Here is an 18,589-nt window from a genome sequence, read left to right as displayed (position 1 = left end):
AATGGCTCAATTTATCTGCAGCAATATTTCCCAAAGTATCAGATGGGCCTGTGCTTGGAAGCTCAAATAACCCCCAAGAAAATGAGGTGTGCATGTGTACAGAAGAACTAACTGTGCTTTTTTTTGTTTGCCAATGCTCGTCAATAGCTTTCACAACTAAGTTAAAACACACAAATGACAGAATTGCTTGTTGGATGCATCCAAAATGCAACCATCTAAGTAAGTGTGTTAACATGGGCAAAAGATAAAAAATATTCTGATAGCCAAACAGTTCTTGCCCTGTTCTCTCGTCTAGGCTATGAGTGATTATACTGTGCTTGTAAAATTGCTAGGAAGATCTCAGTCTATAACAAGCATTGATTTTCACCTCCATATCCTTTTTAAATGAAGTACTTTGACTTCTCCTACTGCCAATATTTAAAGTTTCTGAGATGAAAGGCACTCTCGAAATGCAAAGCACTCTATAAATGTCAGTTAGGTGCCACGACACAGTATTACTTGCGCAGCATGGGAAAGGACTGCTTTGGAGCAATCAAGACAGTCAAGATTTTCACTTCATGTATTTGCAAGATTTAACTAGCTTTTCTTTTCCTTTTTGTACCACTTCAGCACCTTTTCCTTGGAACTCACCTGGATGTCTATAATTTCTTCTGTAACACAAGTACTTGACCTCCTCCATAGCACATATCTTGAGGAAAAAATGTCACTTGTATGTATAGGTGTATGCCCCAAAGTAATTATGCAAAAATCCATTCTGACATGGCTCAAATAAGAGGCCTTCCTGAAATTTAGGTAGCTGTGAATATTGGTATGTACATTCACTAGACTTTGAGCCAGTCTTAGCCTTATGTAGAGTGCTGCTCCAATAAACTGCTGCTTTAAATCTGACCTTGTGTAAAATTCTTTAGCATCTGTCAACCTATTTCAGAATCTAAATATCCGGCTGGCCTACGCCTGACAGTAAAAAGAGTAATGATGGGCTTCATAAGCCCTTTTCATGGCCTATATATACAAAAGTCTACAATGCCCAATACTTATCAACTAGCAGCTCTGCCTGATGAACTAGGCTCTACTCCACCTAAATTAACAAACAAGCTGTCACTGAAAGCCAGTGGGATTTAGGTCAGGAAAGCCATATGCTTCAAGACTGAGAAAACTAAGAGGAAATATTCAACTAAATTAAAAAAAAAAAAAAAAGGATCTTCTGGGTCCCTTCCAGCTTGAGACATTCTATGATTCTGCGTAGAAACCGTAAGTACCAACCATCATGCATGCCATGCCTAATCAACAGCACAGAAAAAATTGCTGCCCTACTGTAGTGATAACTACTACTGGATGAGGTCTGAAGTTCAAAGAAAATGCTTTCAAAGAATGGTACAAGTCAACTGCTCTATAAAGTCTTTTCTTTCGGCTGGAAAAGTAACTCTGTGCTTTGGGCATGTTGTTCCCTTTACACTCAGGGCAAAATACAGGCAAAATAAACAGCCTTGTGTTCAGGAAAAAAGTGCTGGCAAAGAAAATAAAATGTCTATATAAAACTGAAATATGCAAATTAGAGACATCAACTGTTTCTGGTTTCTACAGTATAGAAGCTTACTGAAGGATATGTACAAAGCAGGAGAAAACGCATCTAATCCTGAGGCTAAGGAAAGATAGTTATCATTTCTGTGCTACATCAACTGACTGTAGTCCCAGATACTTGCAAAACTAAGCGAAGTGTGCTAAAGCGTTACCCTAAGGGTTGAGGGGGAATCAAAGGCTTCTACTTGAGAAACCAAAATCTTACATTCATAATATTTTGTTGCATTTAATTTCAACTATACTTGAAGAAAAAACAGCTACTAAATTCTTTCAGCAACTATTTGCATTGACTGTATTAAGCTTCAAGATATTGTACATTTATATCTTTCTATCATAGAATGACTGTCACCTTTGCAATCCTTAAGCAAGTTTAAAACAATGTGTGACTTTTATTATCTGTCATATATGCAAAAGTATTTCTGCTGTTTGATGTGTCACCTAAAAATACAGAAGGTACTTGTGATCTGACAAGAAAACTACTTAACAAATTGCACAGTTAAAGCTGATTGGGTTCCTGAATTACAAGGCATGAAAAGACTAAGCATGTAAATAATAACTTTAAAAATGCATTCCTAAATAAGAGGTTCTTAAAACAGGTAATAGATTTTAAAAAGGTTTAAAATAAAAATAAAAAAAAAAAAAAAATCAGACATCACATGTATTTTGAGTTTTATGTTTAAAACTAAATATCTTTGAAAGTTTTTCTTTTATATTTAACTTGAAGTAGTTGCAATTTTTTTGTGTGAAAAAGAATGAAAACATGAGAGTCTTTCTTATGAATCCATGAAATAGGGGATCCAGTAACTTGTTTGCTAAGTGAACAAGATCAGCAGCCCCCCCCCCCCCAGTGAATAGATTCTGCTGGTGGAAAAGGAGGACGGGTAACCCACAGTTTCTGAACTGCTGGTAAGCCTGAGAGGAAATTTAGGGTGAAGTGCAGAATGAATCTCAAGGAGGCAAGTTTTATATAGCCTCAGAATGCCTGGTCAACATTATGATCAAGGTAAGATTTTGGCTTTGTATAATAAATATAATTTCAAATGAGTTACACTGCTAAAGGCATAAGGATGCCAACATTGAACCCTCTGAGGCGTCCAGCTGGAGTCCATCACTCAGGAAGCTGATGGACTAAGACAACTGTACCACATTTTTGCTTCATCAGGCATGTGTTCTAGCTCAGACACTGTGTCCTGTATAGCAGTTTATACTGAAGTATCTGGGGTTACAACACGTGAAACTGAATAGACATGGGGCATCACTGTTGAACTGATGCCCAACATAAGAGACCATCAGGCACATAAAATGATCAAACATTCATCTAGAGAACAGCTCCCAAACTCAGATGTCTCAGCACTATCTGCATGCTCAGTCTTAGGGCTGCATTTATTATCCAGTGAATTTTAACCCAAATTACTAAGTCTAAAGACATCTGGAAGAGCTAATATTATAAGCTTGAATTTCTTGGCTTACGCTGTTCTCAGACTAGTTTTAAAGAGTTCTTGTGTGAAAAAAAAATGAGTTTTATTGGCACAGACATGAAATAGACGAGTACATATATTAAGAGGATTAATTACATCCAGATTTATGCACAGACTCATTATCAATGCACAGAGATGTCTCCAAAATTAACAAAAGGAAGGATTATGCTTTTGAGGCAGTGGGAAGTCAAATAATCAAGGAGAATAAAAACTCTCAATCTTAACGAACTATGAGCGAGCAGAAGACTGCTTACCTTCCACACACGAGGGCTGAGCCCTTGTTGTACCTGCCACCTGCCCCGGGAAGCAGGAACACTTGACTGTTTGTGATCGTTCTTCAATACGGTTCTTATTGCAGCAACGATGCACTGCCACAACTTCACATGTCCCTTGCTTGACTTGGTGCTGGCCTATTAATAGCGGAGATAAGTGATGGAGAGCAAACCAAAACATCAGTGCACAAAGAAAAGGCCAGTTCATACAAGATACTGAATCTCTCAAACGTCCCAGGAAGACCAAGGGGCAAAGCATCTTGTAGACTCTGAGTTATTCCCCAAGTTTATTCTATTCTTATTAATAAAGATTAGTTCATCATAACAAGTCAATTTTTCTGTCTATCTTCCCTGGCGTTTACAAAGCCATAGGGAGAAAATGAGATTGGAGTAGTCAATTAGATGGATTAGACAAGGAGACATGCAGAGACAAAGCACATCCTTCCTGCCTTTGGCTTCCTGTCTTGCATCACATTTTATATTTAATTCCTTCCCTTCATAAATGATCACAATGGATTGGGTAATATTTAGTGCAAGGGAGACTTGTCTTAAATAGTAGGGAAACTTTCTAACATACATGTAAGCACCACTACCTATGCCTATCATTGTATGTGTGTTAAGAACAAAGTAGACTGAAAAGGTATCATAGATAGTCAAGTTTTGTTAACAGACAAAAAACCAAACCAATCCAACAAACTATAAGGATTTCTCTAGTTCCAACCCAGAGCATTTTGAAGAAACCTGAGATACTCTCACTCAAACTACTGCTTTCCTCTCAAGTGGATTTCCTCACAACTCACTGTTCCCTATTTCTGAGTTTATTTTATCCTTCCTCTCCTTTCCTTGCTCCTACCTTCATATATTACCTCCACTCTCCTTGCACCTGACCATTTTTCTCCACTGCCAAACTTACTCTCTGCCCTGTCTAAAATGTTTCCTCAGAAACCCCATTTCACAAAACCCCTTTCCTTTTTGCATAAGTCATTTCCATGTCCTCACTTTCCTGAATAGCCTTCAAGTGCTTCATCTTTCATTTGTTTCATCTTATTTAGAGTAGAGCCTTGGATGGCCCTTATCAGTGTTTGTAAAGCACCTTGTAAATTAACAGCACTACAGAACAGGGTGAGTTTTTTAATAAGCGAGCTAGACAGAGAGACAACACAGAGAATAATAAAAATATTCACCATCAAAGCAGTACAGGCACCTTATATGACAAGAGACTGCAGTACAGATATTGGTGTAGGTGGGGTAATATCAAAGGCACAGAAGATGGGAGAATAGAAGGCAAAAGCAAGAGCATTCCTCAGAAACAGACAATCCTCAAGTGGCAAGGCTGGGGGATAGCCCTGTTTCGTGTTCACTTCATGCTTCCCTTGTTGTGTTTTTTTGTGGGGGTGGAGGTGGGGGTGTGGGCTTTACAGCATTAGTTACTAATACCAGGCACAGGATTTTAAGATACAGAACACCTCAGTCTGGTGCAATATGGCCAGGCTCACATCCTTATTGATGAAATGCTATTGAGTGACTAAGCTCACTGTATTTTGGGGGCTGAAATTTCACTGAGTTGAGTAAGTGAGAAATCTTCAACCTTCAAAAGAGTTAGCAGTGCAATTTAGGCTTCTAAAGGGGGGGGGGGGGGGGGGGAGGGGGTGTTCTAAAATAAAAGGAGAGTATTCAAATATATAATACATAACTTTTTAAAAGGGTTGCTTGGCAATGTTCCTTTGCTGTGTGTGTTTTGGTTTGACAAGTATTTTAGCTAAAGGACTGTCCAATTTTATTGCCAAATTTGTACCCATAACAACCTCAATGGACAAGAAACTATGTATATGCAATCTGGCAAAGGAAATGTAGTTTTCTATTCGTGCACTCAACACATACAACACAGTAAAAGAAATATATATATAAGACGTTTTGGGGTTGTTTTTTCTTTTTTTCCTGAGGAAAAACTCCACTTTTAAGCAGAATATGCTACAGCAGAAAAATGCATAAGGTATTTTACAGAATGTTAAAAATGTTGAAGACAGCATAAAAGTATCTTACACAGTAATAAGTTATTGGCAGACTCCAAATTTTCATGCAAGTACCCAAAGCCCATATCATAATAAACATGAAAAAAAATGAAAGCAGCTACCAGCTTGTAGGACAGAAACTTCTCTGTAAGTTAATATGGAAAATAAATACACAAATAGAGAAAGTAAATTGGCCATGCCACTGCATTACAAAATACTGGTCTATAAAACACGTTGCATGACAATGCTTGGGGATGATAAGCAGATGGCCAGGGGTTGACAGAAAAGATTTTGTAAAAAGAGGGTTTTAATTCAAGAATAATATATTTATTTCTTAGATCTACAGCCCTAGCCAAAACTCTTTGGATTAATCAGGGGAAATTTTCATGGGTTTCCTATAGTGCTTAAGGTGATGGGCCTGCAGCCACCGGAGTCGACAACAAAGTTTCTGTTGACTTCAGGAGAGCAGGGTCACCACCTGGACTGTCTCTTGAGAAGGAGATTTTATAAGGGAGGAAAGAAAAAGTAAAAATTTAGGACTGCTCAGGCCACATACTTGAGTTTGCCACATGCCTCATCTGAAAAACCAAGTGGCCAGGTCCTCTTTTAATTAAAGTCATCATTCACAAGACATCAGTTGCCAAGTTAAGGGTAGAAGCCATGTTTTCAGAAGGTGCATCATGAGGATGGAGGACTAAATCCAGCTCCAGCGATCAATATGTAGCTGAAAGAATGTCTATTTTCAAACCCTAATCCCGCTTCCTTTAGCTGAACAGTCCTGTTAAGTCAATGCCAAAATAAATCAAACAGGCTGGCCCTGAGTATACAGCCTAAAAAAACTGGGACTCTCTTTCAGTTATCATGTTTGAATTGTAAAGCAATGACAGTGCTCCCTTGAAGAGCCAGGAGTCAACAGGTACACAGATGTTTGCAAAAGGCAGAATCTAGTTACCTCATGAATGCATCTTTTGTTTTAGTAGCTGTTTTACTGTTCATGTTTCGAAGCCACACAGGCGAGTAAGAGAAAGTGTCCCCTCATCATCTGCAGGCAGGAGTATGATGCTAAGATTTGAAAGTACTGCTCCCATGCAGAGGAAGAAAGCGCTCTCCTCCCCTGTCACTAGCTCACATGGAGCATACCAGTGAAAGGTACTAAAAAAGCCAGGCATCTGCATGCATCATTTGCATTAATTGGATTGCCCTTGTAATAGTCTTTCCCCTCCTACAAGTTCACATCTATATTTCCTCCTGCTTGTTCACGCACATTTGAACACCTTTTATTCTGTTGAACACCATGCACATTTCTTCTTAATATTCAGACACATCTGCGAGCAGGTGCTGAACAAATGCTAAGTGTTAACGTGCTGGCTTTCCATCTCATTTTTGCCAGTGCTCAGCAATCTAGAGAACAAGCACTCGGTCTGCAGAGTGGCTTTCAGATTTAATAAAACTCTCAGACTATCTTAAAAACTAACCATCAACTCAGCCTGTTCTCTGCCTAGATCTACTGAGACTTGCTGTATCTACATGTAGGTGCCCAAAGGCAGCAAAAAGAAAAAATATAAGAATACTCTCCTGCACATTTTAATCTCCATCTTGCACTATATAAACCTTCATCTTAGTTCTAAAGTACATTTAAGGTATAGCTGAGATAATAATGACAGGAAAACTCAAGAACAGCTTTAACGTATTTTATAATCAATGGTTTCTCAGGAAGCGAGGCATTAGAGGAGCAGGGAATGAAGGATTTTTAAAGATCACAGTAAGTGAATTCTATGCTGGACACTCTGAAATGGCTTTCCTGATGAGAACTACAGTGAGAGACAGAAAGCCAGGCTGTGAAGAGCAAAGCCCCTTTGGGCTCACTTATAAAAAGCCCAAATTTATAGCTCTTCACCTGTAAACCTATTCAGATGTTCAACTTAAGGGTTGTCAATATTTGCAGTTTAAATTCAGTTACATCTTCACATTTAAATAAGAAAACTCTCCAAGGAGAAATACATTTTATCAGCAACAGTACCAGAGAAAGCTTCCTGTCATAGAATGCCTTCTGCATACCGAAGAGGGAATGCCTGCCAGCCAGGCATTGTGGAGGACAGAGTATGAATGTCGAAGACTATGAGGCTCTGGGTTACCTCTGAACAGGAGTCTGGCACATGTGTTACTCTCCATATCCCAATTCTTTTAGAGTTTAACTTCCCTAGAAATACCACTGCTATTCAAGTTCACTAAGGACGCTTTCCCTACCTCCTCATGCAGGGCACAGACATAACAGGATAAGGCTTCCTAACTGAAAGCATCTTCCAGGACACTCCCTGATAAATATATAAACATTAATATAATTATTAAATACTAATATAAAAAATATAAATTTTGTTGCCTTTCATTATGAGATATCCGAAGATACTAACATGTGCCCAAGTTCAGAATGTCTCTTAATGCCTCGGTGACTGGCTGCACCAAGGCTCTCTGACCATTTCTTAGTGGGCTTTCCAGCCCAGAAGATGGTTCTATGCAGAGCTGCTCAGCAATCTTTACAGTTTTTAGAGAGGCAGTCATCACCTCTGAAGAACCAGAATGTACAAACTAGGAAGTTACTAGGCTTGCACATTACAAGCCAGTACAAGTGTTGTGAACAGAGTTGAATGAATAATCACAACTGAGCTGCTTATTCTCAGTTTAATACATTTTTTTTCAACTAACATATTTGACAAGACCTTATTTTCACTTTCTTCATAGAAGTAAGGGGGCAGATATGCAATTAATGCTTCTAAAACTCTTTGAAATCCTCAAATGAAAAGAGGGAAATACAATTATTGTTAATAAAATATCAAACTTCATAGTGATGTACTTCAAAACTACAAGGAAAATATCAAAGAAAGAGGAAGGCTTTCAGAAGGTTGCTAGCCAATTCTGTCCACATCCATTTCATCTCTGTGACTAATTCTAATCACTCCCAAGGAGTACTCTTTCAATGCAATATACATGCAGGCAGCATGCCTTCATCAGAAATGCTGAATAACCTCCTCTTTTTCTAGTTTCTTGGTTAAGAAGCATACAGAAAAGACACGTTTAAAGGGAATTTTTATCTCTGCCCTCTTTGAAGAAGAAAGCAACTAGTGCTTTGGAGAACAGCACATCTAGATACTAGGACAATATGACCCTAGCTCAGCACATTCTTTAGTAAGCCTCAAAACCAGATAGCTTGGTCTGCACAAAATCAACTGCATCATTTATTTATAGAGTAAGAGTATGGCTGTCAATAGGAAGATGAATGACTATGGAACCTAATGTTGCAAACAATAGTAAGAGAAACAAGTGAGTTTAGAGGTCAGCACTGATAACAGTTTGGAAGCGGAAAGACCTCTAAAAAGCTTGGTGCCAGTTCATCATCTGTTCCACCTTCATTTCATGCTGGCTTTTGCTTACAGATATATGAACAAGGAGAATCGCACACCAGGAGACAAATACTCATAGAAAAATATATATTAAAGGAAATAACATTTGCCAGTTTTCATGTGCTTTTATCTGTCATATTTATGAGAACCTCCCCAGCTCATGGAGTGGCTTCTGGGGGGAAAAGGGGAGAATGGGTGTTCCTAAAGATGACAGCTCTTCTCAAGGGAAGAATCTAAAAGTCACTTGGAAGGTAACACCATCTTCTAGGCTGAGCATTTCAGCAGAGCTTTTCTCTACCATTCCATCAGCCACTGGATTTTTTCTGTAATAATTTCATATCCATGGCGCAAGGTCCTGACTTAGCTGCTTTCCATCCTGAAGGATATACAATACTTCTGTATATGCTTTCTCATAAATTGTTTCTGCGTATGCAATTCAGCCCAGTTTCACTTTTAAAGTTTTACCTTTTCACTTGATGTCAGTAAGGACTGTTCAGAGATAGTCCAGAACTGCCACAGGAGGCTAGTTCAACTTCTCTGAAGATAAATAGACAAGAAATATCTTCCCATAATCATTTGTCCATGGTAACACGCAAAGACATAGTTCGCACAGCCCAAAAAAAAAAAAGGAAGAAAGCAATCCAGTTTGTATCCATTACTCTCGCATTCCTCAAATACATACAAGTATTGTGATTACTAGAGCTAACATCTGTAACAAAACCAAGCAAAGATACAACAACCTTCCAGATGAAGGAATTGAGGTTGATGTTCACACAGTGTGCAGGTTTTAAACCAAAGAGTTTCTCACAGCTCATAAAGATACAGCCTTTGTTGCAGCCAAGACATTTGTGCTTGCTGTGGAAGCCAGTAGTAAGGCATGTGCAAAAATCGCAATCCGCATTTTAACAAGATAACCAGCGAACCAGCACTGAACTACTTCAACCTGTTTTGGGCAAGACATGACACCTGAGGAAAACAACCCTCAAAAGTAGCAACAATTTGAGAGGGACCCTAGGGGTACCATAAACCTAGATGTGTATCTGGAAAAAAAGTTGAGTGACCTCAAACCCTGATAATGAGACCCAAAAAGTTAATGAAATCAAAAGCATAACCTTTCAGTGAGGGTGGAGGAACCTGCTGACACAGCTGGAGAGAGTCATGTAACACAGTGAATTCTTTGGCGAGTGTCAGAGGTCACATCCATATGGAGATTAAAGTCCCCTGGAATAAGTAGCATAGGTGACCTTAGATCAGACACAAGCACTCCAAGGAATGAAGCATTAAATCTGAGTGGTCAATAAATCAAAACAGCCAAGACCAAAGTAGGGACTGCAAACACGGGAAGGAAGAGGGAAAAGTTGCTGTAAATGAGAAGAAAGGTGGATGAAGAGTCATCTGGAAGCAAAAATTAGTTAAAACACAAGACTCTCTACCTACTGAAGTTAATCAATACGGACTGCCTTTCTGCCAGGCAGTAATATTCGTTCTGGTTTAAGCACACATGACACTTGTACAAATGAAATCTAAGAACATAAACCTTCATAAAACACCTTGGAGTAAAGTGGTGCTAATCATTTCCTGTAGGAAACTTTCCACCATGTGGGCATTTTAGGTGAGGCAGAGAAGAAAATGCAAGGCACAGATTTGGTTTTCCTTTATAACTTGCAGTAATAAGCAATATTGTGCTCTGTAATACAGAAATATTTCCCACATGTACCATTAACATTCACTCTTGCTATTACGTGCGGATCACACTTTTTCTCTCATTTGTTTCTCCTTGACAAATTTATCATGAAAGAAAGGGAAAAAAGAATTAAACCAGTTTCCTAGAGTTTTCTGCTTGCCTGAAGAGAGCAGGAAAACACACACATCCATATAGGCCAGGCTTACAGTTATTCACCAGTTTGTACTTGAACAGCTTAGTACTTCACATCTCTGGCATGCCTTTAATATATTATCATAAACTTTTAATAAAGAAAAAAAGAAAAAGTCTAAAGTTTGTCTCATGTATGCAGACAAATAAATGCAAAATAAATTTCAAGTTTTAGGCCTTGTGTCATTCTGAGGATTCCTCCACAACCCGAAATAACAAATTACCATTTGGGCCTTAGCTGTGTAAAACAAATATTTGTGATCTACTAAATATCACAGGTATTTTTAACCCAGTTCAAGGTTATTCATCAGACAAGAATGATGTTTAGAGAATATGGGACAGCAGTTGTCTAAGTCATTAGGCTCCGCAGATTAAGTAAATGGCAATTGCCAGAAAACAAAAGTAGATGTTTGGAAAAGAAGCATTTTCTCAGTTTCAAGTGAAAATTGAATTCTCATGTCCAGGTGCGATGGAGTAAAACTAAGGAGGGCAACCAAAGGAACTCCTACTCTATTCTGCTTTGGTACCCAAAACAGCTCAGATTTACAAGGTACAAAGAACTTCTGCTTTTATGGGGTTCATTTTTTAAATGCAAAAGTATGTTTCCTTCTTTAAATGAAATTACTTTAGTGGGATTGTAAGGTACTAGGACTGTGCCTGAATTCAGCAGTTAGAGGTAGGCAGATGAGTTTGTTAGTTAGCCCTCATTTGAGAATCTGCTCAAGAAAGATCCGGAAATAACTGTTGTCATTAAATGGTATGGTTTAAGAAAGTCTTTCTGGTTGTTCTGTTTGACAGTCTTCATTTAAAAGACTGAGTTTGGCAGTGAATCTCACTTTCCATTAATTGCTCCGTGTTTATTAAAATCATTCAGCAGTATTTTTTGCTACTGGAAGAATTGGCTTTTGCAAAAAAAAAAAACCCAGGACCAGTGGATAAGACTGCAAATTGGAATGATCCATTTCATTGCTGAAGTGTGATGAAATTTTCATGCGGTGGGCAAATCAGGCAAATGGAATTTCGAGGAACATTACAAGCAATCAGATCAGTTAATGCACTGGGCACCGGGCCATCAGCTCCTCAGCTGGTCTTTAGTTCCTGGAAAAGCCCCTATATCTTGATCACCCTGATTAATTATTTTCAGAGTTTGCCTCATTTTATATCAGGTTTTATATAGCTGTAATGGTTATCTTGGGTTTATTCCTATGCAATGGACAAGGAAAGCATTGCAGCAGTCCAAGTATAAGATCCAGCTGCCAGTTAAGCAATAACAGGTCATAAAACTAAATTGCACAAATGCATTTTTAATTCTGAGAGGCATGAGGACTTTTAAATGGTTTCAGTATGTGCAGACTATATCCAACCTGGCTGAACAACGAATTGAACTTAGGCTATTTTAACTATTATATCCGTAAGTGCAAAGCATAAGTGAGGTTTCCAGAATACCAACAGATATTTTTAGTCAGTATTATTGAATGAGCGGGTTTTTTAATTATATGGAAAAATATAAACCTGCAGATTGCCCACCATTTTATGCCACACTGTAACAGTGCAAGAGACAACAAGAATATAGACACCATCAACTAAAACGAGAATCAGAACCTGATGACAATTTCCCATAAGCCCACCCTGTAACTCATGACCCTGACTTATACTGCTAAAAATGAAATAATATCAGAATTCAGAAGTTGTGAGGGCCTGAACCTTTGCTATTTCGTACTGATGACTGTTTTTCAAAGCTCCACCATTAATACTTCTTTTTCTATTCAAGGCTGTGCAGATCTCTAGAGTCCCTCAACTTCTCCTTTTTAATCTTCTTTGCCTAAGAATAAAAGTGCAAATCTTAAGTTTTCACATTTCGGTTGCAGGCTGTAACACAAGAAAATCCCAGAGAGGTACAACTCAGCCAGATTTGGAGATCTGTGCTCAGTAACTAGGTGCATGCACAAATGGATGCTGACACAACACTCATCCTATGCTGATCTTTCACCTTATTTCCACTGTATTATTTATACTATTAACCCTATGATCTTATGCAGCAACAGCCCTTTTTTGCAGTCAGTGCACTGCTTGTTCTGCACAAATGTGGCTTTTCCCATTAGGCAACTAACAACAATAAAGATATTTCACCCAGGCTTACAATGCGAATTGCTATGCAAAGCTGTATGAATCAGTGAAAAGAGTGTTAACAGACCCTTCTCAGAAATGGAAGAACTAGAGGTTAAGACATTCTTCTCCTGTTCACAGATCCCCCTCCAAGCATTCAAGAACCCAACCCTCTTCCATTCTTATCAAAATGGATAGTCCTTGACAATGATTAAGTAGATTTTCCATTTTAATTAAGCCATTCATCTTGAAGTGAGAAATATATAACTTTAAAATGTTACATAAGCTGCTGTATACTGTAACTTGTACAACAAGAACAAACTCGAGAGTAACATCAGAAGCATCCCTCCACAACATGCTTTAGCTTTGGCAAAAGAGACTACAACTCTGGGAAGAAGTCCAACAGTTTAGTCCAGGAATATTCAAGCCTCAGGGTCATCATTCAAATGACTAAGAAGGCTCTAGACTCTTGCAGATTGTTGCATTCGGAAGGGGGATTTCTACCACGAGACAGAAATCTGCTCCCTGATAACAGAGTGCATTTATTTTGTGATGTCACAGCTGCAATAACAGCATTTTCCTACACCCGTATGTAGCAAACAGTCACTGGCTTAGCCCCAGGACACTTGACAAAGTGTATTTGGATTGGACCTCAAAAGAGGTAGAATTGAAGAGCAAGTCTCATATTCCCAAGGGCTTCTAGATGTCCAGTTCTTACGGTGGCAATGAAATCTCTTTGAAATGATTGGAAATTAGATGTTCAAACAGCAGGAAAACACCTGGATCTTGGCCAAAATAAAACAATCCAAGAGGTCAGCCAGCAAAGGGGACGTAATTCATTCACTGTAGAATGGAGGGATTGCCCTTTTTAGTGGGAGCGCTTGTAACAACTGGGCAAGTTGCAGAAACGATGTGGTGAAATTGTCTTTCAGAAGTATCCAGGCTAGCTCGTCAGATTTGACTAACTTTTACTCTTCCCAGAAAACAACAGGCTTCCTCACCTGGTGAATTGTCCCTTAGCCCTAATGAGGCGATCAGCAAACACAGAGATGAATTAAAACAGTCATTAAGGAGGCAAAGCATAAAAAGTGAGCCACAGGAAAGGTCAGAGCAACAGGGGTGAATGAAGAAGAGCACATGCGCTGTCACAGCTACTGCAGATGTGAAGGAAACAACCAGGGGAGAGAAGCAGATGTTCCTGTTAAAGCTGTGCAAATCTGATGGCTGCTGTCAAGGATAACGGAGCAGCCATAGGTGGCAGGAGAGGGCACACCATTAACTTATACAATGCTGGTTGGACTCCCCCAAGAGCCATTTACTTTAACAGCAGTGCTTCACCATCTCCCCTGTCTGAGCAAGTTTAAAGGTGACCTGGTACACTTGTCATTAGTTCCACTATCTTTCCAGAGAGACGGCACTTTAATTAAAAAGGTTCATTTTTTCCTCTTGCAGTGTGCACATTACAATGTGGAAACTTTTAAAGGGTTTCTTCAGGTAATATTCTCCAAAACCAATGTCAAAACAACAGTTGTTTTTTATTTTTCTCACCTTTAAAACTGTGATGACTAACTTAGTAGAAAACAGTTTCTGCTAGTGTGGCTTGTCATAATGGTAACTAACTTCGAAAATTCATGGATATCATCAGATGATATATAGCATCTTGCAGTTCTGGTATCTGCTTTCACTCAGTGTCCCACCAGGGACAGGGTGAGAAGGACCAACAGGCATTGCTCGTGATAGCTGTTGTACAGAGCAGCAGCAGCTTCATAAAAGCAGATTCCTCTGCAAGACTTTGCTTGAAGGTGCTGAAAACCCAAGAAAAGGTCAGGTTTAATCTGTAGCGAATCACAAGAGCAGGAATCAGTGACAACTTCATCAGTGTCACATAAGTGCACTGTCAATAACGAGCTATGAATTCCTTCACAGTCTGTATGACACACGTGCACACTGGCTGGATAAGTCATGGAAAAAAGACAGAATTACACCTATGCCAGTTTGATTCCTGTTATTTTCAGAGCTTCCTAGGACGCTGTGTTGTTGGAGTGCCTCCCTCACTCTGTTCTTTGACTAGCTTCCCCTTTAAACATAAACTCTGCTGCCTCCCCCTGCTGACATCCCTCCAGTGCCTACACCATTGGTCTCAGGTCTGACAGCATCACTGCGGCCCAGCAGGTAGTCCTCAGCAGCAGTGAAACTGGCCAGACTCACATTAATCTCACCCAGTCAGATCAATACAAGAGAACAGCAGAAATTCTGTCTCCTATCTAGAGGAAAGGAAGGAGATAGCCAGAAAGCAAACCATAGCCCCAGCAATTTTTCTCCGGTGGATATGTGCTTACTAACAACCCTGAGATCGCCAGCTTATTTCACGCTAACCACTGGCCTGATGGCACTTCCAAATGCTACCAAGCAGATATCGAAACAACAACCTTGAGGTGAAAGGCTCTGTATCTCATTACTAATCCATTGAGGCTTCCTGTTCTCATGTGATTGCATCTTGTAACTATTTACAAGTGCCTCTTTCAAGCACAAGAAATTACAAGACTTTCTTTAGAGTGACTATACACCTCTGGAGCATGCAAACCTGACCGTCTGAGATTAAGCAATGCAATTAACATATTTGTTTCTGCACTACCGCTTCCATGAAGAGAACTCAATTGTCAGCACACTGACAGCCCTGGCTAATCCAGTTTAATTCCAGCTTGGCAAATGGAACACTTAAGAAGAAGAATTCACACACCTGGACTGCCATGCTATACCTTCTTTAATGAAATAGTCTGAGCCTATATTTCTGCATTAATAAAAATCTGAGGTTTGACTTCAAAATGCTACAAATTTTTTTGTTAGGGACCAGGTATGACATTATTCAGCATGAAAATGCCGACAAAGACATGTCTTTTCAGAAGTATTTTTGGCACTTTATATATGATTCGTTGCCTGCAAGCTTCCTGTTTAAATACTTCTAACCAAGTAATTTACTCTCCACTCATGTACTACATATGAAATAAATGGAAATTTTAATTGAGGTCTCCAACAAGTTGCTTCTGATAATGTAAAAATAGCAATACAGAAGTTAAGGAAAAAATTCCTCTTATTTTTGGGCAAGGGTTAAGGGAAAGGCAAAAGAGAAGGAAGATTTAAAAGATTCTAGAATAAGTATAAAATAATCATTGGGTTTAAAACAATGAAATAGAGCAAAAGATGTTCTGCTGCGATTCACTGGCTGTGGTAAGGAAGGATGCATCTTGGATGAATATTTTCATTCATTCTGAAACTGGTGGCAGATGACCTGAGGTGATTATAAATATGTACATTTTTGTAAGAGGCTTTAGCTGAGAAGGTATCAGTCTTCAGCAACATAGCCCCAAAAAGAGTTCACTTACAGACAAGAAAGCAGGTCTTCCACTATCAATTTCCAAGCATCCTGTGCTGAGAAGATGAAGAATTGTGATCTATCTTTAATTGCAATAACTCAAAACCACATAGCAAGCTAGACCAACAAGCTGGCAGTCAACACACTCAGAATTTGATGTGGCTCTACGCAGAGTATCTTTAACTCCAAGTTACATGAAGTGTTGGTTTACAAGGTTCAGAGACACCTAGACCTTCAGGTATGGCCTTAAAAAACATCTAATACTTTACCTTAATACAGCCTACTGTTACTGAAAGGAATTTACCACGCAAGGTCAGAAAAACTTGCGAGTAAAACAGGGAAGCACCAGAACATACATCCGTCCTAGCACTTACACATGGGGTAACTAAACCCCACATTTCACTTTTCCTCAAGGTCTATTTTAACTCCTAACACATCCTAGTGACAAGAGCTGAGCAACTGAACCATCACAGGGATGCAGGCAAATACAATTCCCCCAAGTACCATGACAATTCCAAGAAAGAAAACATTCACAAGAGAGTCCCCCTGAGCCATACGTTGGCTGTGGATGGGACCCTGGAAGTATGACAGTTCTCACAAGGACTTTGCTGTCTGTCCATAGAGCCCTCTAAGGCCACAGCACACTGTTTTGATGCTCCCAGTTGTCAGATGATATCCAGTATTAAAGTACTGGTGCCAAACTGACTGCAACAGTTAAACACCTGAAGAACCAAATCATTGTATTTAGTATAAATTTCACTCCCTTCCGGAACTTCAGGTAAAAAGACCTGAAATATCAAGTACCTTAAATAACAGTAAAAATCTCAGACCACCAAGGCCCTCTTGTTAGCTACAAAGGTTGCCCTTTATCCCTCCTCTTGAAATCTATTCAGGCTGTGAGCTAGGGTGGATTCGTTTCCAAGGTGCCCTGGCTCCACATTCATTCTTGAACACAGGAGAGGCATTGAGAGGACTGAATGGCCACCTATAGGTATCTCTTAGAATCAAATGAACAACGGGGTGTGTCAAAAGAAGAAGTCAACTACCCTCCTACCGGGAGCTATTCTGGCTTTCAGTTTGTACTCGTTAAATTTTGCTAACTATTAGACATGAAATCAGACGTGTTATTTGGCAACAGACTTGACAGCTACTTTCAATAGACTAGGAAAACCAGCATCATTTATCTCCTGCAGGAATGCATTTTCTAGTCTGGATTTAAAAGGCACAGTCATAACTGGGTTTTCCTTTTTTTATTTATTTAAAATCATGGGCATTTTATCAGGAACTTTGGTAATAAATTGTTATTTAAAAAACACTGAAATTGGGTGAGAATAGATTTATATTTCTTTTAATGTTCCTGTCAATTTAAATCAGAGGGATTTTTTTTAATTGAATTTTTACATGTCCATCAAATTTCAGTAAAAAATACAGTAGAGAAAAGGAAGAGTCTGTTAATGGAGACCCCATGAAGCCTGAAAACCCTACAGGGAAAAAAACAGTCATATTTTCCATGAAGTGTCTAGTAAAAACCTGGGACTACCTTGTTTAAAGGAATTTCTCACACATCCTTCCTAATACTATAATAGTATCATGACTGGTCATGATTCATTGTTTAAAAACAGGTAAGTTTCAGACTAGAGGTGGATGGACGTTACTGGAATGAATAGAAACTATGCAGAGATTCAACCTGATGCCAGTCTAACACCTCATCCTTTGTTAGCTTTTAAGTAATTTTAAGCATTTGATACAGGTAGATTATGAGATAGTTTATGTTTCAAGGGACACAGGCAGTTTATGGAGGCTTACTGCTTAGAAGCATAAAACATCTTTCTTTGCAGCATTCTGTAAATGGCTTGTCCAGAGACCTTTACACTACAAAGTTGATGCTTTTACTGGACCTGAACAAGGGGGTCTCTCAGTTGCCACTTCAGACCATGGAACAGCATGGAAAGTGCTGAATTAAAATCTTTACATGAGAACCTGTAGCACAAAGTGCCAAGTTTCCAGCTACTGCCAAAGAGAAAACGCATAGTCCGGCTTCTTTTAGTAAGCAATCAGGCCTTGGGTGTAAAAATAAATACGAGGTGGCTTATGTCTTATCTCCGCAGGACTGAACCAAGACAGGCAATTAGGCAAAATGAGAATGGACTCAGTGAAACAATTTGTTATTTGTTTACTATACACTATCATCTAATAGAGACTCCACAGAAACAAAATCCCTTCCTGGAGGTCTTTGTTTTGCTCATAACTTATTACCCTAGAGACAAGAGATATCACTGATGCTATTTTAATCCACTAAGCTGCCTTTGCGCAGCTGTATGGTATGTCTTATAAAACTCCACTGTGTACAAAGTAAAATCTTCTCTCTCCTGGCAAGAAGACCTTGAACTTGAAGGTTTGAATCTCTAGCAGGGCAGGCTATGGTAAAATGTCAAGTCATAATAGTAGTGCAGGATACTGTCTTATATTTTCAAATTCTAGGTTTTGCTGTACTGT

At 39.0% G+C, this 18,589-nt stretch overlaps 1 protein-coding gene across 3 annotated transcripts in view; it reads right to left on the bottom strand.

The window, feature by feature from the left end:
* The window catches only part of TAFA4 (TAFA chemokine like family member 4), a 79,526-nt gene that overhangs the window by 10,925 nt on the left and 50,012 nt on the right, over positions 1–18,589 (bottom strand). For all 3 annotated transcript variants that reach the window (XM_065687148.1, XM_065687147.1, XM_065687149.1), the window contains one exon: positions 3,314–3,469. In XM_065687148.1, the coding sequence (XP_065543220.1) occupies positions 3,314–3,469 (156 nt within the window). The remainder of the gene's footprint in view (positions 1–3,313; positions 3,470–18,589) is intronic.

This window comes from Lathamus discolor, chromosome 7 (genome assembly GCF_037157495.1).
Source record: "Lathamus discolor isolate bLatDis1 chromosome 7, bLatDis1.hap1, whole genome shotgun sequence".
Classification (NCBI taxonomy): Eukaryota; Metazoa; Chordata; class Aves; order Psittaciformes; family Psittacidae; genus Lathamus; species Lathamus discolor.
Note: the sequence above shows the minus strand (reverse complement) of the source record. Positions and strands in the feature narration are given on the sequence as shown.